Source organism: Mustela putorius, unplaced genomic scaffold (genome assembly GCF_011764305.1).
Source record: "Mustela putorius furo isolate JIRA1106 unplaced genomic scaffold, ASM1176430v1.1 tig00003869_pilon_pilon_pilon, whole genome shotgun sequence".
Classification (NCBI taxonomy): Eukaryota; Metazoa; Chordata; class Mammalia; order Carnivora; family Mustelidae; genus Mustela; species Mustela putorius.
Window position 1 is genome coordinate 21,314,815 of NW_025422021.1, and position 26,767 is coordinate 21,341,581.

Here is a 26,767-nt window from a genome sequence, read left to right on the forward strand (position 1 = left end):
TGGAAGGTATGAGGGGGATGAAGGCCAAAAAAAATTAAGAGGAGGCATACTAATTGATTGCCATTATTGACAGTCAATCTAAAAAATAATCAGGAGCTGTATTTTGTAGTTATTTGTAGGCAATGTAAGTTATTGCCCTGAAATTTAACCATTGTTAGTATAAAATACGTTTTAACATTCCTTTCATATTATAATAGGTTTCATAAGTCCTCTCTGGTACATCAAAGTTTTATTGTGAGTTGACCTTACAGACCCAGAAAGTTCCATTGTGAAATCCTAGTATTTGACTTGGCAACAAAACACATTATTATAGGGGTGTCTGAGTGGCTCAGTCAGTTGGGTTTCCACTCTTGGTTTCAGCTTAGGTCATGATCTCAGGGTCATGGGATTGACCCCTGTTTTGGCTCTACACTGATCTCAGAGTCTGCTCTCTTCCTCTCCTTCTGCCCCTCCCCCAGCTCATGCACATGCACACATATACTCTCATTCTAAGTTAATTAATTAAATCTTTAAGAAGCCATAATATTATAGAAATTAAGTGTAGGATGAAGCATAGTAACTTGTCAAGAGAAGGCTTAGGTATGGGGTTCTTGGATGGCTTGGATGGCTTGGATGGCTTGGATGGTTAAGCATCTGCCTTGGGCTCAGATCGTGATTTCCAGTCCTGGAATCGAGTCCCAATTCGGGCTCCCAACGCAGTGCGTAGTTTGCCTCTCCCCATGCTTGTACTCTGTCTCTCTCCCTTTCAAATGATAAAATCTTTTTAAAAAGCGGGGGCGGTGTTGGGGCACCTGGGTGGCTCAGTGGGTTAAAGCCTCTGCCTTCGGCTCAGGTCATGATCCCAGGGTCCTAGGATGGAGCCCCACATTGGCTCTCTGCTCAGCGGGGAGCCTGCTTCCCTTCCTCTCTCTCTGCCTGACTCACTGCCTGCTTGTGATCTCTGTCTGTCAAATAAATAAATAAATAAAATCTTTTTAAAAGGGGGGGGTGCTTATGTGAAAAGTTGGTAAATATTGCTCTTTCAAACAGTATACCAAGTCTAGAAGAGAGAATACTACACAAGTTTAAACATCTTCAAATTTGGCCTAAAATAGCACTGCCACTTTAAACTTGAATTTCTGGAAAAAATTATCAGATAATAAGTCTATTTAATTTTAGTATGGGGACAGTGTATTTGTAAGCACATCAAATCATAGTGTATGAAATTAAAATGATTAAGAAATTAAAATTAACAAGGTTGGAGTAGATGTGGGAAATATATTTTAGATATTTTAAAATTCCCAAATATAATTTGAATATTATTAATAATTGTATTAAACTCTGCTTTTGGCTACAAGGTTTGTGTATAATTGAAAATAGAAGACATCAATTATGTCTGTCCACAGAATGAAATATAAAAAGTTGAGAAAAAAATCAGCTATTGAATATGTTTAATGACTGGTACAAACGTTAACCTATCGTTATTTATATGGCATTTGTGGAATTAATCATTCAGCAAATGAATACTTAAATAATTTATATATGCCTAGGCACACCAAATATTTCTGTTAAAGATATATGACAACTATTGTAGTTGGAGATAAGAACAGCATTGAGACCAGTGGGAGAGGAAAGTTTAACTGATATAAGCTTGATAGAGAGAAAAATAAGATCATTAAAAACTTCCTTGAAGTGTCTGGCAAATTGTACTGCTAGGAATTGAACTTGTTCCATAAAGAAAGAGGTGAATACATTTGTTCCTCTGACCTCTAAAAGCTTACAGTAAAGTGGAAGAGATCAACTTTAGACAAATAAATGTCCCACAGTACAATAAATAATATAACAAGTTATATGGAAGCTTAGAAAAAGAGAGAGATATTAAAATGCTTGAAACACTTAGGAGAAGAATAAAAGAAGGCTTTATTTCTGTGTTAAGGAAGAGAGGTTCTGCATTTCAGGCAGAGGAAATGGCATATACAAAGGTACCGTGTTGTAACTCAATATGACCTGTGGGCAGAGAGGAAGAAGGGGCAAAGAGGGGGTTAATCAGTTTTTGCCATGTGTATGACCCTGTCTTGGCTTTGTTGCTTTTCTCCCCCACCTCTTTGTTGTCTGTACTCCACGTCTTCCCGTTTCCCTCCTTGTCCTTTTTCGTCATCTTCATCATCATCTAAGCAATGCCTCAACTGGTTACACTGTCTTCTTAACACAGGTGTATCACACAATGTGATGGATCATGGGAAATACTTTGATAATCATGACATATGAGACAAAATCTTGTGTGGGGCTAGATTGTGACTTTCTTTATGTACCATTTTAATATTGGTTGATTGTTGAGGGGACCCAGAAGCTCTTGTTCTTTGAGAGTTAGTTACCTTGTTTTATACAGTTCATTAAATAAATTAGTGAGTAAACTCATCAAATTTACTACATTTAGAGACCTCATGTTTCCTTCGAAGTATACCTAATATTTCAAGACAAGAATGGTTGCTTGTCTTTAAGTAATAAAGGTCCTAAAAATTTCTAAGATTTCTTGGAAATCTCCATTTTATCCTAAAAAAATTGATGTCATTTTACTCTCCATGCCATATTATAACCATGCTTTTAACTGGAAAAAATATTGCCTATCACTAGCTAAAAATGGTATCCAAGAATATAAGCCATATTTACCTCATGACATTAAATGCACTCTAACTCACTGTCTGTATATCAGTGAAGTATTATGTACCCCCAGATTGCCATCAAAGTGAAGTTGGCGCAGTGAAGAGAGCATTAGTGTCACAATATCTTTTCTCTCTTTCTGAAAAGAAATGGCAACCATTTTCAACAGTTTTAGTGAGTAATAGTCTCAATATTTTTGGTTATTATTATAATGAACATCGTTAAGAATTCCGAGTTAGTCCTATATGGTAGAAAAATTTACACCAGTTACTTCGAAATCTATAAGAGACATTTGTTTTTTCTGTTGGTGATTGTGATTCATTATTCTGGTCAGTGACCAAAATATTTTCTCTTTCTTGGAAAAATTCTTAGAGTAACATTCATGTATTTATAAATTAAAAATCCAATTCTGGGGAAAAAATGTTCTACCAATGATAGTTTTGTTTGAAAATCTATACTGCATTGTAGGAATGTTGCATGTTAATTGTGTATATTTTATGTCATTAGACCCTCAGAAACTGCTTTTAGTTTATAATCAATAAGATTAATTGTAGCACTTTTTTGATGTCAGTAGTCTCACAATAGAGCTTCTGAATCATTTTCCTCCCTAATGTCTGTATGAATCAGTAACCCAGAAATTTAGAGGTTGTATAAAAATGAGCAGTGATGTGAGCATATCATGTAAAAAGGCTCTCATGACCTGACGTCTGGCTCTGTATCATAATATTCAGCAACTAGTCAACCTGCAACCTCCACTCCACTCTTGACACTAGTAGCAATTTCTTAAATACACTGTGCTTTCTCTACTCTGCCTGGAATATCCTCTCCTCTGTGTCTCCCCTGTGGCATGCCCTCCCACAGCAGTTAGGATGCTGTCTTAGCCATAGTAATGAAACAGGGATAGCTAGAATATGGGCAAAAATGCTAGTGTGTGTGTGTGTGTGTGTGTGTGTGTGTGTGTGTACAACAAAGCAATGAGTGCAATGTTAAAATTATAGGTAGAGAAATTGGTACTAGGGAGGAAGTGGTAGTGTTTAAATAAGATTAAGGTGGAGTACTGACCTTCCTGCTTGGAGTGCACCAATATAAGGAGGTGAGGAAACAAGGTGTTCATCAGGAATAGCGAATAGCTTGACTAAATCTACAAAGAATACAAAACTGGGAGATAAGATTAAAAAAAAGAGAGAGAGAGAGGGAGAGAGTCTTGAATTCGGAAGTAAGGAGTTGGACTTTATTTTGATAAAAATAAAGAAAATTGAAAGATTTTCAGTTAATGAAGAGACATGTCCAGCTTTATAAAAGTAAACCCATCATTCAGGACGCCTGGGTGGCTCAGTCAGTTAAGCCGCTGCCTTTGGCTCAGGTCATGATCTTAGGGTCCTGGGATTGAGTCCCCCATCGGGCTTCTTGCTCGGCAGGAAGCCTGCTTCTCTCTCTGCCTCTGCCTGCCACTCTGCCTGCTTGTGTGCATGCGCTCTCTCTCTCTCTCTCTCTGACAAATAAATAAATAAATAAAATCTTTTTAAAAATTTAAAAAAAAATTAAAAAAAAGTAAGCCCATCATTAATGTGTCAAATGTGTGAGGTAATAGGTTAGAACAGCCGATGATTCCACTGTTATTTCTCATCTGCGTAAGAATTGTATTTGAGGTCTGGCAATAAAGTACTGACACTAATATATCGTAGAAAATTTTGACTTCTTCCAACAGAATGTTGTCCCCTCAACAGGGAGACAGGACAACTATTTTCATCTTGCTGCCATTACAGAAAATATTTTTTGAATGCTTTTGTAATTGCCTTCAGAATCCATTTTATATATATGTTGTTTATAGTGGTAATAGTTGATTATATAGTTGATATATCAGAATCATTTTATATATATGTTGTTTATAGTGGTAAATAGTATTTTAGATTCATCACAGACTAGTTAATTGTAAGAACTACTTTTGCAAATTCAAGCATGTTGTTTCTTTCCACTTTCATGCTGTAAATCTTCCCTTGCCTTTTGGATGGAGTTATACAAAAATTTGTGTTAATACTAAGCTAACTGTATTTTATAAATATTTAATTACCCATGTGCATTTTATATATCTGCTCTTGTTAATAAGTATTTTATTCTCATCTTGTAACCTGGGGAAGGATTGAATAAATTTTGAACAATGGAATAATCTGAGTTGCTTCTAATATTGATAATACAAACACACACACACAATCATAAGGTTATTTTAAAATTCAAAGGGTGAAAATAAGTCATTGTTTCTATGTATGTTTCTATGTTTCTAAGTCTATTCCTAAATCTCTTAAGAGAATTCTGTTCATGGAAATAATAGCCTTTTGATAACTTTTTAAAATTTTAACTGGAGGTTTTTCAAACACATACAATGATTAAAGAGACTTTTGGACTTGATTTTCTTTTTTTAAAAAAAGAACGGTTGAAACAAGAAAAACGTGATGAGAAAAGATTAAATAAAGAACGTAAACTAGAGCAACGAAGATTAGAATTAGAAATGGCAAAGGAACTAAAGAAGCCTAATGAAGATATGTGCTTAGCAGACCAAAAGGTAATTTATCATGTGAAACATTTCATTAATAACTTTAATTTTTCCTGTGTCTCACCTGATTCCTTTGCCGGAGTTGCCATTACAAAAGCCTTTCATTTTTAACCAGAGCAGTGGGTTTCCAAGTCAAGGTCTGTCTGCCTTTCCTGGACAGCCACCAATAAACCTCTTTAGAGCTCCTATGCCAATAATGGTACTGTTTAATACATAAGTGGAGCACTGTAAACCTTTTTAAATTGAAGTAGAAATACTGAGGAAATCTGCAAAGATGAATTAGAAAAGTGGATAGAATTTCTATATGTCATTTGGTTCCTCCCAGGCATTTAGGTACAGAAAACTCTAATTCCATACCACATACCTGTAGGTATTTAAAGAAGTGAAGATTTATAATCTACAACTTCCTTCAGTGCTTTAGTGATCGTAACTAACTTTTCTTGAGTGTGTTTATTACATGCCAGGCACTATGCTAAGGGCTTTCAGTGAATTCTCTCATTTAATCCTCACCATAGTCCTGGGGAACTGATATTTATGCCCATTTACAGATGGGAAAACTGAGACACAAAGAGATTGAGGAACTTGCCCAGTATTACACTGCTAATAAGTGGCAACGTGGATTAAGTCTCCGGTTTGTTAAATTCTAGAGTCCATACTGTTTATCATCTTGAAAGCCAAGAAGTATATCCAACCAACGTACTTCATATGTGTTTTCCCTTCCATCGTGCTTCACAGATATGTAATGTGGCTAAAATATATAAAAGTAGAAATTTGGAAAGAGCCAAATAATATTGGTATCTGGCATGATTTCATATACTTACAAGTAGAAATATTTTATGTTTGACTCTAAGAAAATGGTATTTCTAGAAAACTATATTGATGCTTCATATTATCTCTATGATACTATCTCAACAATATATTATTATACTTGATAAATAGCATCTATATTTACTTATAAGTCATATTCATCTATAATACAAATAATGAGTGTCTCTTAATCTGTGTAAGCTCTTTTCTAAAGTACTTAAGGCAAACTTTTAGTACTCCAGTGAGGATTTAATTATATTAATATTCTATTTAGTTACTTAGCATAAATGCTTTTAAATGCAAATGAAAGTATAATGCCAGTTTTAGTCAATTGGATGTTTAAAATGAGCCTAGAAAGGGCATATATGTAAGTTAACACACTTATTAAAGCCTTATAGTGAGTAAATACTTTTTAATTCTAAATGAGCTTTATTTCCTTGCATCTTTTATTTTTATTTAAATCCATATGCACTGTATCAATATATGTTCATTTTAAGCCCTATTTTTATTAGCTTTGTTGTATACATTTTTAGAGTCATGGAAATGTCTGCGTATGATAGCGTTCAGGAAAAGTCTCTGAATTAAATGGTTTTCAAATGGAACATAAAAGATTTGTATGGTATCAGCTATTATCCATAGTTCTGTGTTTCCATATAATATTATAGGAAAAGTATTTGGTTAGTTATTTCAGTAAGTGAAGGGTAGGAGAACATTTTTGGACAAGACAATTCAGAGAAATAGAAGTATTTACAAGTCACATTTCTTTCCACAAAGTTTAAGATACAATTATTAAATCCCATTCATGTAGAAAAAAGATTTTTAATTTAGATTACCTATTTACTTAATTTTTTAAATGTTTATGACAACTAGTACTATAGTTCAGCCATTGAAATGTTAATATGTAAACATATTTGAGAAGGAGCAAAAGAGACAGCTTTCTAATTTTGATATTGAAACTCAGTATTAATGCTTTGCTATGTACAGGAAACCTAAAGGCTGTTAGTTGCAGTATAACTGGGTTCTTGATAGGGTCATGAGTTCTGATCATGTTGACCTAGTAATTTGTCCACATTCATTAGCCAAAAATGCACTGTGCCCAACCAAACAGCCCTCTGATGAACAATGTTAGTTTCTGAGCTCCCCAAGTAGTTTGCGATATAAATTGGTCTCCATCATTAGAAGAAATCAGTACTCTGCTAAGTATGTCCATGGCATGGTATTTTTGAAATGTTCTTATGTTATCTAATTATTGCGCCAGCCATATAAGCCAATTTTTATCAATATGTAAATTAATTAAAATTAGCATTCTCTTTTGCAGAAATCTAAGTTCATGTTGGGTTCAACCAAAATTTTTTGTTGGTTACTTGCATTCGAGAGCAGTCTGTACTTAGTACCATGAGGTTGTAGAAATGCCCCCAGGGAATTTATAATCCAGAGGGAAAATCATGGCTCTAAAATAATTTATTATTTTGTTTTATGTGCAGCCTTTGCCAGAGTTGCCTCGTATTCCAGGACTTGTTCTCTCTGGAAGTACATTTTCAGACTGTCTCATGGTGGTGCAGTTCTTACGAAACTTTGGTAAAGTTTTGGGCTTTGATGTGAATATTGATGTTCCAAACCTGAGTGTTCTTCAAGAGGGATTGCTAAATATAGGGGACAGCATGGGTGAAGTACAAGACTTGCTTGTGAGGCTCCTCTCAGCTGCTGTATGTGATCCAGGTCTAATTACAGGATACAAGGTAAAAAATATATCTATAATTTTTTTTTAAATTTGTACTATCATGGGGCGCCTGGGTGGCTCAGTGGGTTAAGCTGCTGCCTTCGGCTCAGGTCATGATCTCAGGGTCCTGGGATCAGGTCCCGCATCGGGCTCTCTGCTCAGCAGGAGCCTGCTTCCCTCTCTCTCTCTCTTTCTGCCTGCCTCTCCATCTACTTATGATTTCTCTCTGTCAAATAAATAAATAAAATCTTTAAAAAATAAAAAATAAATAAATAAAAATAAAAATTTGTACTATCAGTGCATTGTTAGCTGGCTTTTAGCATATTAGCAGAAAACTGTATAGACTGATCCAATTTTTCTCTACATGTCTGACCAAGTCAAATGTAGATCAGCTTCAGTTTGTACTTAAATTGGTACAAACCTAGAAAAACCTATTTCATAAAGCCTAAGGAATATAGATCATTCCCAAATTACTATTTTCCTCTAGCTGTCAGCAAAAACCAAATTTAAAGAAATGCCCATATATTAGATTACTATTACCCATGTGATATTATGATTATTATTATGATGATTATTAACATAATTCATGAAGCAGTTAGAACTTAGGTGTGCCTTTTGAAATTATACTGTGTTCTCTCTGAATCACTGTGAATAACTGAGGCTAATCAAAGCATCTACAGACCAGCACATTAAGACTCTTAATGCAGATACCCAATAAGTTCGAATTTATTTTAATTTCAACTAAGCTACACATTTTGGTCAGCTTTGCTGTAGATAATATTGTAGAGTGAGAAGCTTCCAGCTGCATCTGCTAATTTCTCTTCCATCTCTCTATTCATTCACTATAGCAGGCAGTGGCACCCATGACATTGAGAGCCAGAGCACAGTAGTCATGTTCTTGAACCTAGCCCCACCACTACTGATAGAATGTCTAGATAAAGCCTGGAGAAGCTTAGGATAGTCTCTATAGTCAAGGAAGGTATGATAGACTATTTCTACCCATGAATTACATACTATTCTCCCTGCCTAACTTTTAACCAGGGGCTTGAAGAAGGAATAGAAGGATTACAAGTACTTAAAAACTTGACTATCATCTGTTGCCTATTTTTAACTCCACTCCATCAAAAATATGAATAAAGTCCTTGCCAGTAATATCTGGATTATTTAATATCCATATTTTAAAATTGTATTATTTTTATGTCATGAATGGTTATGATCAATACTGATAAAAATGTCAAATTTTTATAGGCCAAAACAGCTCTTGGAGAACATTTGCTGAATGTTGGCGTGAATCGAGACAATGTTTCTGAGATTTTGCAGATTTTTATGGAAGCCCATTGTGGACAAACTGAACTTACTGAAAGCTTAAAAACCAAAGCTTTTCAGGCTCATACTCCAGAACAGAAAGCTTCAGTCTTGGCTTTCCTGATCAATGAACTGGCATGCAGTAAGAGTGTGGTGAGGTAAGCATACACCCAGACCTTTTTGGTGATTGTTTTCTGTTTTGAATTTGTCTAATCACAAAATAATGCAAACTCCTAATAGAACATTTTGAAGTAACAGACTACCACAAAAAAAAAAAAAAAATTAAAATTGTACTTGATGGGGCGCCTGGGTTGCTCAGTGGTTTAAAGCCTCTGCCTTCGGCTCAGGTCATGATCCCAGGTCCCGGGATCGAGCCCCACATCGGGATCTCTGCTCAGCAGGGAGGCTGCTTCTTCCTCTTTCTCTCTGCCTGCCTCTCTGCCTACTTGTGATCTCTGTCAAATAAATAAATTTTTAAAAATCTTTAAAAAGGGACGCCTGAGCGGCTCAGTGGGTTAAGCCTCTGCCTTCAGATCAGGTCATGATCTCAGGGTCCTGGGATCTAGTCCCGCATCGGGCTCTCTGCTCGGAAGCAGGGAGCCTGCTTTCCCCTCTGTCTCTCTGCCTGCCTCTCTGCCTACTTGTCATCCCTCTCTCTCTCTGTCAAATAAATAAAAAAAAAAAAAAAAAAAGAAAGAAACACAAAATGTTTAAAAAAAAAATCTTTAAAAAAAAATTGTACTTGATTTCACCATTCAGAGATGACTACTGCTAATAATATTTAAATGTATTTCTTTGCAGTCTGTTGAAACAAAAATTTGGACCATACTGTATACAGTCTTTGTGACTTGTTTTAATTATACAATAGAGTACCAAAACTGAAAGAATCCAAAATTTTTCTTTTTTGACGTCTTTCAATGATAGATGACTACCTGATTTTCCTTAGTAGCCATTCCTAGAATTGGATAATTCTACTTTTTATTATACTATGTGCTAATGTAATATTAATATTTTTAGATTATTACTTTATTAACTTGTACTTTTTAAAAAAATATCCTCATTTAAAAGTCAAAGTAATTTCTCCACTGTAGTATTTCAAGATTTGATGAACAAATCCATGTCCATCTTGTTCTTGTTATTTGTTATATTACAGATTTAAATATGTTACTTTCAACCCTTTACCTTTGTAGAAAAAGGTTTGACTCAGATATTTTAGAGCTATGCATTTCTACCATTACTGGACATTTTAAGTTTTCTATATATCTCTAAGATATGAAAATATATTAATATAATTTTCAATTGTTTTTGCTATTCATAAAGTCATCATTTGTACTTACCAAAACTGCATCAATTTGCTTATTACCAAACTAATGTATTGCATAATGGATTAATTTATGTCTTCCAATTTTTGCATTGACAGTGAAATTGATAAGAACATTGATTATATGTCAAACTTGAGGAGAGATAAATGGGTAGTAGAAGGTAAACTTCGCAAGTAAGTCTTGTTTTATTAAAATCAGTTTACTGTTTTTCCTTTGTACATGTTCCCCTATAAAGCATACAAATTGCAACCTTATTTTGTCTTAGAATTAGAATAGTAAAGCTTAATAAGGATGAGATATGAAATTAATGAAACCCAGGGTCAGAATTTGCAGTGGACAAAAGTTACACTGAGATTTCATTAAGCTCATATTCTTCAAATTTAGAAAACAGACCATTTATCTTCTTTATTTCAAAGAAGTCGAGTAATCACATTTTCTAAGATTGTTGTTGCTATCAGGTTACTTTTGTCATAAACAGAATCTGTTTGGAATTACCACCTTTTTAATTGCTTTCTAATTAAAGTTTGCTTTTACAGAGGGTCTAACATATCCAAATGTATTCAGCATTAAAACTTAATTAGCTTTCTGCCAGGAAATACAATGCTGAAATTATTCAACTTCTATGTTAAGAAGATAATTTCTTTATGGTAATTTGAACTGAAATTTATTCAGTCTGATAGTATAAGATCAGAAATTATCACTTGGCCATTGCTAGAGTTAATCTTTACAGACTTCTAAATTTTACTTTTTTAAATGTGCTCTAATTCCAAAGAGGTATCCTAAATAATTCTTGAAAGTTAATACATTCTATAATTTCTGGAAACATGTTTATTAAACTTCTCAATTCTAATTTTTATTATCATTGATTTATTCCTTATTGACAAAAATACCATAAGATATTTTTGGCTCAAGCTCATGATGTGCTCTTTGAGGTGCCTGGGTGGCTCAATCAGTTAAACATCGGATTCTTGATTTCAGATCAGGTCACGAGATCAAGCCCTGGGTTGGGCTATGCGCTAGATATGGAGCCTGCTTGAGATTCTTTCTCCCTTTCCCTCTACTTCCCCCCACCCTATGTGCACACTTTCCATCTCTCTCTCTCTCAAAAAAAAAAAAAAAGAAAAGAAAAAACAAATCAAGGGGTGCCTGAGGGGCTCTGTCAGTTAAGCAGCTGCCTTCAGGATCCTGAGATGGAGTCTGCTTCTCCCTCTGCCCCTCCCCCTGCTTGTGCTCTCTCTTTCTCTCAAATAAATAAATCTTCTTAAAAAATGTTTCGCTTTCGGGGCGCCTGGGTGGCTCAGTGGGTTGGGCCGCTGCCTTCGGCTCAGGTCATGATCTCGGGGTCCTGGGATCGAGCCCCGCATCGGGCTCTCTGCTCAGCAGGAGGCCTGCTTCCTCCTCTCTCTCTGCCTACCTCTCTGCCTGCCTCTCTGCCTACTTGTGATCTCTGTCTGTCAAGTAAATAAATAAAATCTTTAAAAAAAAAAAAAATGTTTCGCTTTCTAAAAAGTAGAGAGAGAAGACTTTACCATATCATTATTCTTTTCATATTTAAAGGCTCAGAATCATTCATGCTAAGAAAACAGGCAAAAGAGACACTTCAGGTGGCATTGATCTTGGAGAAGAACAGCATCCATTGGGCACACCCACACCAGGACGCAAACGAAGAAGGAAGGGAGGAGACAGTGATTTTGATGATGATGACGATGATGATAGTGAAGACCAAGCTGATGAAGATGATGAGGATGAAGAAGATAAAGAAGACAAAAAAGGAAAGAAGACTGATATCTGTGAAGATGAGGTAATCAAATTTAGGTTGATTTTAAACTTAACAAAGACTGCATAACATATTGGAAAATAATAGAGAATTTGGAATCAAATGAATTTGTGTTTGAACTTCATTTGGACAATTATTTACTTCAGATTCTTCATCTGAAAACTCAGTGTGATTCACCTCTTAAAGTTTTTTTTGTGATAATTAAGTAGATATTAAATATAATGCCTACACATAGAAGGCACTTATACCGAATAAGAGAAATGAAGTTTTTCTTTTTATATAATAACGTGAGCATTCTCGAGAGAACTATGCAGAATCTTAACTTAAGGTATTCTCTTTATTCTGGTAACATAATGTCTTTCATTTGCATGGTCCTTCATGTCCTAAAAGTGTTGTCAGATTTAGTGAGATTGGTAGATTTTCTAAATACCAATTTATTATGTGCCTAGCTTTGGGCACTTTTGACAAAGATGAGTAAGACACTGTGGAAGTCCCCTCTCAATTTACACTCTCACTGAGGAATATTTGAAATAAGAAAAAGTAATGTGTTAAGTGTTCACTGATTTGGTAGCAGTATTTACAATGTGCTAGTCAAGTACAAAGGAAGGGCATTTGACCTTTTTGAGGAATAAATTCTCACAAAGTCTTTCTGGACTCATTAGCTGAGCTACTCATTGGGCTGCATGTTGACCTGGGGAAGAATCCACAGAAAAGTGTTCCAGGCAGAGAGAACAGCAGAGGACATAGAAGCCTGAAACCACAATGTGCTTTAAGGGAATTAGTAGGTGCTCCTACTACTATTATCATATCCAACACAGCTCTGTATTAGGATTTTAGACTTTCTTGGTGATAGGAAGCTACTGGAGGATTATAAGTAAGGTAATCGCCTGGGAAGACTTCAGTTTTATGTGACTCACTATAGCAATTCTGCAGAAGATAGAAACAGATTTGGGTAGGGCAAGATCAGAGGTGGAAGATCAGTCAGGAGATAGTGCAATAGTTTAGATGAGTTGTGAGGCATCTGAAACTAGGCTAATGGTAGTTGAGATAAAGGAGGAAAGGATTCAATAAATAGTGGGAAGAATGAGTAGTATTTGAAGATGTGCTTTGTAGGTTGATGGATGGGTAGGATTGACTCCAACTATCTGGCTTGGGAGACTGCATGCTGTTGTTGCCATTACTGAGACCAAGAAATCAGGAGGAGCAGATTAAATAGATGGTCGGGGAGGATGGGGGAGAAAACAGGTAGTGGAAGGTAGGAAACGACAGCAGCCTTATTTTAGACCTGTTGAGTTTGAAGTACCTATGCAGAAGTTCAGCAGTCAGTTGGATTTAAGAATCTGAAGCCTGAAGAAAAGGTCAGCCTTGAAAATATAGATATAGAGGTTATTAACACATACACAGGGAATTGATTTAGTGTATAAAGTAGTGGACTGAAGTTGGACCCCCAGGGAACACTGATATTTAAGACCTCACAAGGCTTTTTGATGAAGAAGAAATAGAAAGAGATTTCTGTAGTGGGTCAGGGATCCCCAAGTTCACCTCCAGAGTCAGCGACTTAGTAGGAGAACTCAGAGAACTCAGAATCAAGTTATGCTATGTCTATGAATTCTTATAGCAAAAAAGAAACAAAGCACAACCCGAAAAGGCTTATGGGCCAAAATCCAGAGGAAACCAGGCTCAACCTTCTAAGAGTCTTTTCCTAGGGAGTGACACAGGACGAGCTTATTTCTTCCAGCAATAAGTTGTAACATATGTGAAATGTTGTGTACTAGGAGAGCCCATTAGAGACTTGGTGCCCAGAGTTTTTACTAGGGGAATGGTCACATGGGCACCACTTGCATAGCATGAGCCAAAATTCCAGACTCCCAGAAGAAAAGTATGAATGAACCACATTGATAGCACAGTTTAGTGAGCCAGTCTGATCATAGTGAAGGAAATCCTTTAAAATCCAAGTTCCCAGGGCCACCTGGTGGCTCAGTGGGTTAAAGCCTCTGCCTTTGGCTCAGGTCGTCATCCCAGGGTTCTGGGATTGAGCCCCACATCGGGCTCTCTGCTCGGTGGTGAGCCTGCTTCCCCCCTCTCTCTTTCTGTCTCTCTTTCTGTCTGCCTCTCTGCCTACTTGTGATCTCTGTCTGTCAAATAAATAAATAAAATCTTTAAAAAAATAAAATAAAGTAAAATAAAATCCAAGTTCCCAGACACCAAGGGCCAATCTTAAGAGCAAGGCTTTCAAAGGATAGCAGTCAGGCCCACAATGTTAACTCTTTTCTACTTGTGTAGTAATAAAAATCAAGAAAATACAAACATTTCCAAAAGGAGACAATGATAGTATCAAGGCAGCAGGAATCTTGTGTGATGAGGACTGCAAGTGTTTGCTGAATTTGGCAATGTGGACTCATTGGTAACCAATGCCAGCAGTTTCATTAGAGGGGCAGGGGTGGAAAGCAGGCTATGAATGAGAAAAATAAGAAGTGAGAAAGTGAAAATGACTGCTTTAAGCATGGTGCCTCAGAAAAAAGGGTAGTTAGTTCCTAGAAGTAGATGAAGACCAAGGATTTTTCAGCTGTGAAAGATATAAGGTGATTTTTGGTTGAAGGGAGTCAAAAAAATAAGAGAGGGGGGAGTTGAAGATTAAAGAGATGAAGAGAATAATTAATGGTATGAGGTCCCTAAAGATTTTGGAGGGTATTCAATCAAGGCAGAGGGGCTAGCTTTGAAGAATAGGATACAGGAAAGAAGACAAGGTCATAGAGGGTGTATGTGTGTATGTGTGTGTGTGTTTAATGGAAGCTACCATAAGCCACAGAAATAGACATGTATAAAAGGGAAATAAAGGTCAAAGTTCCCTTTTTACCAGAAAAGAATGCTAAAGATACTGATAAGCCTGAAGAATGATACTCAAAAAATATACTGTCAATCATTCCTCTGTCCTCAATTCTGGGAGTGTTTAGCTAAGGAAATTGAGAGATAATTCTCTCCTTTTTTAAAAAATGTTTTTTAAAGATTGTATTTATTCACTTGTCATAGAGAGAGAGAGAAAGAGAGAGCGCTTGGGCACAAGTAGGGGGAGTGGCAGGCAGAGGGAGAAGCAGGTTCCCTGCTGAGCAAGGAACCCGATAGGAGACTTGACCCCGGGACCACGGGATCATGACCTGAGCCAAAGGCAGACGACCAACCAACTAAACCACCTAGGCATCCCTCAAGAAAAAATTCTTTTCCTTTACTGCATCAACTAAGTACTGCTGGATAAATAAGGAAAGAACACTTAGAAGGATGAATTCATTGATAGAGTGTATGAAAATAATACCTAATCAAAACCAGTGATGAATTACTGAATCAAAATTTTGACTGAATCTGGATAATGTGGAGGAACTTACAAGGTCATGGTCATACAATTCTCTTAAGTAAAAATAGCATAATGGCAAAATGTTTTCATAAACTCTTTCCCATGTTATATTTTAAACTAAAATGATAAAAATCTCTAGAATGAGCTTTACTTCTTTTGAGTATCAATCTAAAAAGGAGATTACATTGAGATTCCTTGCAGAAATTAATTATTTCATAACGTTGTACTTTTGAAACCACTTGATCATATATTTCCATGCTGTGATAAATAATGTGAAGGCTATGTAATTTGGATATTAGAATTGTAATCACTCAAACAAAAGATACCATTTATAACTGGTCTGCTTCGTTTGGCAAGAAAAGCTGACTGTAGCAGGAATTAAACCTTTCTGATCTTATTAATCACCTTTTCATAGAATTAGGATCACTCTTCAGCACTTAATATTATAAATTGTTTTGAAGTATTAACTCTAATAAATTTTAAAATACTGGGTAGTTATCCTACTAAATTAGAGTTTATTTACAGAAATTATTTGTTTTGCCTGGCTGCTTTTTTCACATGGAAAATTAACAAGCCATACATTTTTTTTTCTTTAAGGGAGATTAAAAATCATTATTAATTATTTAAAAATCATTATGTTTCTTAGACAAGATGTATTATTTAAAGTGGTACTCTATATTTTTTATGAGTGTTGAACTATAGAGTTAATTAGATTGTAGGGTTTCATTGATCAAAATTCTGGCAAATGTATATTGCTTGTTATTAATATGAGAAAACATTTTAAAAGCTTTTAAAAATAATAAATATTTTAGGACCTAAGAAGGCAAATTAGCATTTCCTTTAAATGATTTGAGAGCTATTCTTCATAATGAAGAAATGGCAGCCACTTCTCAATTTCCTATTAAATAAAATCTTAACTATTTAAATGAATCTAACTGGTAAGATAGGCACATTATTCCTCCAAAAATAGATTTGGTCTCTCAGTAGTTATACTTCTCAAAGGATTAATTGAAGAGACCCACATGATCTCTTTCAGTTAGAAAATACTGCCCTTGACTGAGTCATGGATAGCCCTTTGTCTCAAATATGATCCCATCTTCTCACTTTTCATTCCTTTAACACATGGAGTCTCTCTAATGCTTAGATCTGTGTTGAAACTTTTGTGAGCCTTAACTTCACAACTAGGCATGTAAAGTTATATGGGCAATTAAACTCCAGCATATACGGACATATCATGGCCCTCCCTGTGGGATGATAAACTGTGGAGCACAATGGCAGGGATTCTGTGTTCTTAGTTTTCTTTTTGCCTTTCACTCTGGTCTTTCAGATTCTTTCATATTTCTTAAAATTATAGGGACTATTAGCCAAAGCTCCTTTAAATAGAACTTTAGTTGACATTCTACTTCTTTTCCATCATAGGAAGAGTCTTAGAAAGGGCTGTTAGTTAATTTGGCTGATACATAGCTACTGCCATGTCTTGTTTCAAATATTTGTTGGTTGAATTTTATTTTTACATAAGCAAATTATCAAACATTTATCCTTTGGTCAGAAGATCTGTTCAGAATCCTATAGATATGAAGTATCTATTTGAGAGTCAAAATTTAAAGATTTTAGGATTTTTTTTTAACCCAAATAGAAATCATATTACTATTAGCACAAAAAAAAGTATGCCCGAAATGCTTTTGTAATTTGGTTCACTGAATTTGGATAAGGAGTGGATAATGATAGATAACGGTAAAACTGCTGAGATTTTCCTTTCACTTCCTTTTATTAGGGCAATAATGATACCGGTGTAGAAATAACTGTTCACGAGTGGTTGATGGCAACATGGCTTTGTAAAAATGCTTATAGAAAGTAAACATCAAGGGCACCTCGGTGGCTCAGTGGGTTAAAGCCTCTGCCTTTAGCTCAGGTCATGATCCCAGAGTTCTGGGATCAAGCTCTGCATCAGGCTTTCTGCTCAGCGGGGAACCTGCTTCCTCTTTTCTCTCTGCCTGCCTCTCTGCCTACTTGTGATCTCTGTCTGTCAAATAAGTAAATAAAATCTTAAAAAAAAAAAAAGTGAACATCAAAAATAAATTTCTGGGTTTTTTTATCCTAAGTGTACCTACATCATCTTATTAAAGTATAATTTTCAGAAAGAAGGAAAGTAATCTTACATATATATATATATGTGTGTGTGTGTGTGTGTGTATATACACTAAGCAACTAGCATAGTTCCTGGTTTTTATATATATATATATATATATATATATATATATATATAATTTATATATATATATGTAAATCAGATATATATAATATATATATATAAATCAGATCTGTTCTTACTTAGTTCTCACAAAAATCCTATGTTACAGATAATATTAAGACCGATTTACGAATAACAAAACAGTCTTAGAAGAGTTAAGTAATTTGCCTATATGAAAGTAGTGTAGCTGACATTCAAAGAAGCATATATACCCTCTATTACCTCATGATTTCCTTCTCAAACACAAAATTTTGGGCTAGTTTTCCTATATTTATTTTCTAGAATGAAAAAATTCATATAGCCACCTATGTACTTTCCATTTATGAAATTAATACTGTATATAGTAGAGATTATTTTTTTCTTTTAAAATCTCAGTGTTCAAAATGTAACTTAACCTTCTTTGCTCTAAAAAATGACTCTTTTGAATTAAGGTACCAGTATTTTAGCAGTTCCCGGATTTAAAACTTTAACATCATAATTTGCTCCTTCCTTCCTCTCCCTCACCCTTCCCTGCCTCAGATCCTGGACTCGTCAGGACTTAGCAGTTCTAATTATGTATTATTTCTTACATCCCTTTGCTTTTCTCATTTCTATTTCTTTAACACCAGTGACGCCCACATTCTCCTTCCCTCTTGAATCACTGCAGGAATCTACTAACAAGATTTGCCAATTCTAGTCCTTTCCCTGCTCCAGGCCATCTTACAACTGTTACCAGATTAATCTTTGTAAAGCATAGTTCTGATGTTTATCCTCCCTCAAAGGATATCATTGTCCATTGCCAAGCATTCACAGATCTAGACAATTTAGCCCTCAAACTCATCCATGCCTCATCTCCCGCACTATCCTTAATGTACCTTTCAGGTCATGATATGTCAAACTCTTCCTGGAATGCCCTGCCTTCTCTTCTCTCATTGATCAATTCCTAACCATTCTTCAACAGCTGAGTAAAACACAACTTCTTAAAACAGAAACAACAATAGCAACAATAAAAACACAACTACTTCCATGTAGCATTTCTTAGTATAGATTCCCACTAGAATGAATCTCACCTTCCCCTGAACTCCGTAACTCTTGATCTCTACTTAAATCTTGAGATCCTTATAGCTTCCTACTCTTTGATGGTTTTTGTTTTTTAGTGTTAATATTTTCTCTCCCTACCATATTATTTATAAAGAGCAACAACTGAGTCTTACTTATTTCCATAGTGCCTATCCTAGTACTTTGTATACTATTTCCATAGTGCCTATCCTGGTACTTTGTGTAAAGGAGACTTTCATTAAATATTTGCTGATTGATTAAAGAGATAAATCTTAAAAACAGGTAAATGATACTGTATTTTGTTATGTGTAGGATGAAGGTGACCAAGCAGCAAGTGTTGAAGAGCTAGAAAAACAGATTGAAAAACTGAGTAAAGTAAGCACTTTTCAGATTACAGTTAACATCTTTTTTTCAGTGTTTTAAAGATCCACCTTATATGGGATTAGTTCTGGCTGCTAAATAAAAACAAACTTTCTTATAAGTAATTAAAATGAGGAGCTCTAGAAACAGTCTCACAATTAAACTTTAAAAAAGTTTAATGCCAACCAATGTTAAAAGCCTAAACTTAATCAGGGCCTTATTCTGCAGCTCTTCATTTAAATACAAAATATAAGTAAATGTATGGTTTTATATCTTGTAGGTTATTACTTTTGAAGTTTGATCAAATATCATGGTAATAGTTTCAGCATCTTACGTTTCATTTTACATTACTATATATGTATATTTTATTTGCATTAGATTTATACACTATATATTTGTGTACTTCTCATTTAAAATAGTCAATTAAAAATTGAATTTCAATAACATTATTGAAGTTTTAAATGAACTTTTATAAAAAGGATGAATTTTTGGAATTATAATGAGATTAATACTATGAGATAGCTGTATATTATATCAATGTTAGATTCATCTCAAATTTATCCCAAAACTTAGTTGTATGTTACATAGGTTTACAGTATGAGTATAAAAACAAGCAAATACAGGTATGGTCAATTACATATGTGAGAATTATTTGTCATAAATGATATAACCAATAGGATTGAGCCAGTTCTGGCCAGCAAAATACTTCATCACATTTTTTATTATCAAGCATAAGACAAGCTTTACTATAAGATAACTGATAAAATAAAGCATGTTTAATCCATGGTAACAAAAATATTCCTGTTACTTTCAAAATAATTTCTAACTTTTTAAATGTTACTGAAATTAAAGTCAGGCATGTAATATTAACTCTTTTGCTGTCTGTTCCCAGAAGTGGAATTTAGCTGCTTATTAAAGGCATAATAAGTGTAAAGTCACTTATATATTAATTCTTAAACCAATTGACATCCATAGCTTAATTATATGCATCATTTTTTAACAGCAACAGAGTCAGTACAGAAGGAAGCTCTTTGACGCTTCTCACTCTTTACGTTCGATGATGTTTGGCCAGGATCGTTACAGACGCCGGTACTGGATTCTTCCCCAGTGTGGGGGGATTTTTGTAGAAGGCATGGAGAGTGGTGAAGGTAGGAACTGTTAATCTCTTACAAAATAATATGAAAAACCATATTTTTAAAAACTCTGTTACTTCTTCAATACATTTTGTGCTTCCAGAATCAAATTTGGTTTACGGGTAAACATTGTAAAACCTTGATTCCCATTCCTTTTGAAATCATAATGCCTCTTTCACTGATAAATATTCCTTCCATGATTTCTCTTCTGCCACTCTTTCTGACATCATAGACTATTCCTTTCTTATTTAGTGGACAAGGATCTCTACCTGTATTATCCTTTATAGCCGCTTCTCTATTTTTTTCTCCCATTGTCAGATTTTTTAACATGTGGTTTATTCTTCAACCTTTTCAACAAGCATCCATCCTGACAGTATCCCTAGACATAACTTGCTTAAACTAAGATCCTTATCATAATCCTCATTCATCTTGAAATCTTGTTCATGTTTGATATTTATGATCACCTCCTTCTCCATTAAACTTTTTTCTTTGAGTTTTGGGTTACCACAGAATCCTTGATGTTTTACCTTTAGACTGTTCTCTTACTGCCTCCACTTGTGTTGCATTAACTAACCCAGTACACAGTGTGTTTATGTGCTGGTAAGCCATCTGGAATTGAACTTTTTAGAACCATGTGTTTGGGTGTTTCCAAATGTGAAAATTCTAATGGGACTGAGAGTATTAGTCAGTGCTCCCAAGTCCAGGGATGTAGCTGTGGCTCCACGGTGATATATATAGGCAGAAACTTCTCCCAACACACTTTCTTTGAATATATACTTTATGCCAGGGATTTTTAGGCATTACAGGAGGTTCAAAGATCTATAAAACACAATCCATGCCTTGTAGTAGTTTAACAGTCCAGTGGAAAGAGGGGATTGATTAATCACATAGATATCCAGACCCAAATTTCTATAAGGTAGATGTTTTAAGCAATGGAACCAGCCTTTTTTAAAATAAAAATCTTTTGCCGGTGGGGGGAGGCAATTAATAATGCACGTGAAGTACTTAGAGTAGTGGCTGGCATGTAAGCATTGTTGGCATATAGTAAACAGTGTTCTTTACACAATAATATATTTCCTATGGCTTCAAATTATATGAAGTAAGAGTATGAAGTCATGTACTGGAATGATACATGAAATTCAGGCTGTGCCTTTCCAGTGCATAAGCAGTTGATGGAGTCAGGGAGGGTACATGGAAGCTTCAGCTAGCTGCCTTTTATTTCTTTTTAAAAATTGATGTGGGTTGGCCAGCCTGATGATTTTACAAAAGACTGTGGTGGGTTCCTTTTTTTTACCATTTAAAATAAAAATATTTAAAGCATGGAATGAATACTGATCAGTAAGCAGGACTCCATGAGTCTAAAAAGTTTTTGCACAAAAAAGGAAATCATCAGCAAAATGAAAAGGCAATCTACTGAGTGAGTGAAAATATTTGCAAATCTTATATCTGATAAGGGACTAATAGCCAACATATATAAAGAACTCCTGTGACTCAAAACAGAAAAACAATCTGATTAAAAAATGGGCAGATCTGAATGGACATTTTTCCAAAGCAAATATACTCATAGCCAACTGAACGACAGGCATATGGAAAGGTGCTCAATATCACAAATGATCAGGGAAATGCAAATCAAAATCACAATGAGATCTCACTTCACACCTGTTAGAATGGCTAGAATCAAGAAGACAAGAAATTATAAGTGTTGGTGACAATGAGAAGAAAAGGGAACTCTTGGTGGAGATGTAAATCAGTGAAGCCTGTGGAAAAGATTATAAGTGTTCCTCAAAATATTAAAAATGGAACTACCATATAACCAGCAATTCTACTTCTGGATATTTATCCAAAGAAAAATGAAAACACTAACTCAAAAGGTATATATACCCCCATGTTCACTGAAGCATTATTCACAAATTATTCCATATTATTCACATATTATTCCAGGTTATGGAAACAACCTATGTGTCCATCAGTGAATGAATGGATAAAGACAGACAATGTGGTCTACACACACACACACACCCATACATCAGATGGAATGTTACTCAGCCATAAAAAAGAATGAAATCTTGCTATTTACCACAATGTGGATGGACCTCAAGGACATTATGCTAAGTGAAGTCAGAGAAAGACAAATACCATATGATCTCTCTTATATGCGTAATCTAAAAAAGTAATAAAAGAAAAAGAAAAGAAAACCAAGCTCATAGATAAAAAGAACAGATTGGTTGTTGCCAGAGGTTGGAGGGAGGAGGGTGGTAGAAGAAATGGGCTACATGGGTTAATTGTTTCTTTAGTTTTGTTTAAATAATTGTTTAAAATTTTAAAAATCTTATGCAGAACCCTAATACCTAACAAAAACAGAATTGTTCTGGGCTATGTATTTAGGAAACTCCTAGCTTTTCCAGATAGACCTATATCCCAGTATACTTGCTTTCCAATCCAGGGGTGGTCCCAAAGAAAAGTTAGAATTTTTCAAGTCACTCTAAGAAAAGTTAGAATTTTTGCAAGTCAAGGCACCTGGGTAGCTTAGTAGCTAAGTGGCTGCCTTTGGTTCAGGTCACGATCTCAGACTCCCAGGATCAAGTCTTGCATTGGGCTCCCTCCTCAGTGGGGAGTCTGCTCCTCCCTCTGCCTCTCACCCCACTCCTGTGTTCTCTCTGTCTCTCTCAAATACACACACACACACACACACATACACACAGCTTTGCAAATCAGAATGAGGTCAGAAGCAGTGAAAGGTATAAACACAAAGTGTCTAAAAGGCACAAAACAGAGAAATGTTATATAGCCTATTTTTAATATTTCATCATAATTTTTGGCATACATGGCCAGCTCTATCAGTACACTATGAGCTCTTGAAGGCAGAGACAAAAATAATCTGGGAGTTAAGTACACCTTGGATTGGTGAAAAAAGGGGTGGAAAAATCAGTATGGGATCACTCTAGTAGCCTAGATATGAAGTAGGGAGACTATAAGTCCAGATACAACCAAGGAACATGGGAAGACCATTGTATCTTAAAGGCAGAATTCCTGTGAGAAATTATTGTATATCATATAAGTGGAATCAAAGATAAATTTGATGAATCAATCCTCAGTAGAAAAATTGTATTTTTTAAAAATTGAATTAGAGAAGCCAAGAGGAGGAGTTTGTTTTGAATGAAATTAAATGAAAGTTTTAGTAGAGAAATCTATTTTTTTATTTAAGTATAATAACAGTGTTATATTAGTTTCAGCTATACAATATAAGTTTCAACAATTCTATACATTACTCAGTGCTCATCAAGATAAGTGTACTCTTTTCTTTTTTTAAAGATTTTATTTATTTGAGAGAGAGAGAACAGGTGCAGGGGGAGGGGCAGACAGAGAAGCAGACTCCCTGCTGAGCACGGGGCTTAGTCCCCACTCTAAGATCATGACCTGAGCTGAAGTCAGGGGCTTAAACTGACTGAACCACCCAGATTCCCCAGTATAAGTGTACTCTTAATCCCCTTTATTTCATTCACCCCCCAACCAACTCCACTCTTGCAACCAGCAGTTTGTTCTCTGTATTTAAGTGTCTGGGGGGGGGGTTGTTTCATTTTTTAACTTGTTCATTTGTTTTGATCTTAAATTCCACATATGAGCATCAAATCCTATGGTATTTCTCTTTTTTTTTTTTTTTTTTTGAGTGACTTATTTCACCTAGCATTATACCTTTGAGGCCTATCCATGTTATTCCAAATGGCAAGATTTTATTATTTTTTATAGCTGGGTAATATTTCTGTGTGTGTGTGTGTGTGTGTGTGTGTGTGCGTGTGCGCGCACGCACGTCACATCTTCTTACTCATCTATCGATGGACACTTGGGTTGCTTCTATATCTTGGCTATTAAAAATAATGCTGCATGCAAAAGAATGAAACTGGATCATTTTCTTATACCATACATGAAAATAAATTAAAAATGGATTAAGGACCTAAATGTAAGACAGGAAACTATTTAAGTCCTAAAAGAGAATATAGGTAGTAACCTCTCTGATACAACCATAGCAGCTTCTTACTACACATGTCTCCTGAGGCAAGGGAAATAAAGGCAAAAATAAACTATCAGGACTTTATAAAAATAAAAAATTTTTGCACAGTGAGGGGAACAACCAATAAAACTAAAAGGCAACCTATGGAATTGGAGAAGATATTTAGAAATGACATACCTGATAAAGGATTAGTATCCAAAATATATAAAGAACTTCTAATACTCAGATACTAAAAAATCACAATCCAATTTTTAAAAATGGACAGAAGACATGAACAGACATTTCTCCCAAAAAGACATACGGATGGCGAATAGACGCATACAAAGATGCACAAATCACTCATCATCAGAGAAATACAAACCAAAACTACAATGAGATATCACCTCATACCTGTCAGAATGGGTAAAATTAACAACACAGGAAACAGCAAATGTTGGTGAGGATATGGAGAAAAGGGAACTGTCATGTAATGTTGGTGGGAATGTAAGCTGGCGCAGCCACTTTGGAAAACAGTATGAAGCCTCCTCAAAAATTTAAAAGTAGAACTACCCTACAGTCTAGCAATTGCATTACTAGGTATTTACACAGAGAATATAAAAGTACAGATTTGAAGGGTACATGTACCCTAGTGTTTATAGCAGGATTATTTCTAATAGCTGATTATGGAAAGAGCCAAAATGTCCATAGACTGATGAATGGATAAAGAAGCAGTGGCATATGTGTGCGCGCATGCACACACACACACACACACACACAGTGGAATATATAACTCAGCCTTAAAAAGAATGAAATCTTGCCATTTACAATGACATGGATGGAGCTAGAGATATCATGCTAAGCAAAATAAGCCAGTCAGAGAAAGGTAAATACCATATGATTTCATTCATATGTGGAATTTAAGAAACAAAACAGATGAACATAGGGGAAAAAGAGAGAGAGGTAAACGAAGAAACAGACTCTTGACTATAGAGAACACACTGATGGTTCCCAGAGGGGAGGTGGGGGGGGGGGTGGATGGGTAAAACAGGTGATGAGTATTAAGGATGGCACTTGTGATGAGCACGGGGTGTTGTATATAAGTATTGAATCACTAAATTGTACAACTGAAACTGATATCACACTGTATGTTAACTAATTCGAATTTTTAAAAAAACTAATGCTGCAATAAATGTTAAGTGCATATATCTTTAGAGATCTAATTTAAAATTATAAAATTACAAAGAAGTTGTAAAATTATGAGTCACTTGTTAGATGCCAAGGCTTGGTAAAGCTTAAGAACAGTAAAGAAACGTGGCTTTGCCTATCTATAATAAGAATCATCTGTGAAGCTTAAAAAAACAAACAAAAAAAAAACGAACCCCACTGAAGACCAGTTACATATTCTTCAATTTGATTAAGGGGCACATCAATCTCAATCATTTGGTCATGTAAACTTGAAGTTATCTAGGGCATCAACTTTTCCTTCAAAATGTCTGAAGTTAATTTCTTTTCAACACTGCTGAAATTGGTTCTTTATTAATAGGTATGTGGATTATGACACCTGTCCCCAATTTCTCTATGTTCATTCTCTTCCTTCCATTATATTCTGTCATCATGTCATGCCTCTACTCCAAAACCTTAAGTGACTCCCTATTGCTGATAACATGATGTAATAAGTCTGTATACTACCTAGCATTCAAGCATTCAAGGACTTCTGTAAATCTGACTTCAAAATATCTTTATACTGTTCTCCAGTATGAATTAACATAGACAAGTCTACTCACCGTTGCTTAACATATGTGCATTCCTCCTGCTTTGCATACTTTGCGTGCTTTGTTTTATCAAATTCTGTTCAATATAATGCTAACTTGCCTTTTCTTCACCATCTAAATTTCACCTTTCTTGATCCAGCTCAAGTTCTAGCCCTTTTATAAATTCTTCTGCAGTTTATGTAAGTGGAACTATTTTTTATTATCTGTGAACTCCTAGAAAACCAAATAATTATACCATTATCTTGGCAATTGATAGATAAACTATTCATATTAAGTTTGATAATTGTCATATGTACTTTTTGATTCTTCTTAGTGTTAAAGATAGAACTATATATATCACAGGCACTTTAAAAATATTATAAGAAAGTAAGTAATTGAATGTCTTTATAAGGTTTATAAGAAAAGCTTACAGGAAACTTTTCTTTTTAATTTTAGGCCTCTCAGATTAAATAACATTTATTGAATTTGTAGTTATTGGACCTCAATTTCTATTCGGGCTCTTTCACTTAGCCTCTTTGGACCCTGATCTCTCTACAAAAGAAATTTAATAGGCTCTGTCTAAACTCTTGTTGTTATCATGTCAAATAATGGATTTAAGAGAACTACAAAGTGATACATAAACATTAATTATACTTTATACTACTATTTGTGGTCATTGCACGGTACAGGGGAAAAGTAGGAATAAATTTTCACTTAGGGGTTATTTCCTCATGAAGTTTTTATTAATTCACTGATGAATGTGCATCTACTATAT

The 26,767-nt window shown here is 35.1% G+C and overlaps 1 protein-coding gene across 22 annotated transcripts in view; it reads left to right on the forward strand.

Moving 5' to 3' along the window:
* The window catches only part of BAZ2B (bromodomain adjacent to zinc finger domain 2B), a 316,560-nt gene that overhangs the window by 250,837 nt on the left and 38,956 nt on the right, over positions 1 to 26,767 (forward strand). For all 22 annotated transcript variants that reach the window (XM_045066575.1, XM_045066584.1, XM_045066581.1 and 19 more), the window contains 7 exons: positions 5,061 to 5,200; positions 7,483 to 7,737; positions 8,967 to 9,181; positions 10,444 to 10,518; positions 11,903 to 12,146; positions 19,073 to 19,135; positions 20,124 to 20,268. In XM_045066575.1, coding sequence (XP_044922510.1) covers positions 5,061 to 5,200; positions 7,483 to 7,737; positions 8,967 to 9,181; positions 10,444 to 10,518; positions 11,903 to 12,146; positions 19,073 to 19,135; positions 20,124 to 20,268 — 1,137 coding nt within the window. The remainder of the gene's footprint in view (positions 1 to 5,060; positions 5,201 to 7,482; positions 7,738 to 8,966; positions 9,182 to 10,443; positions 10,519 to 11,902; positions 12,147 to 19,072; positions 19,136 to 20,123; positions 20,269 to 26,767) is intronic.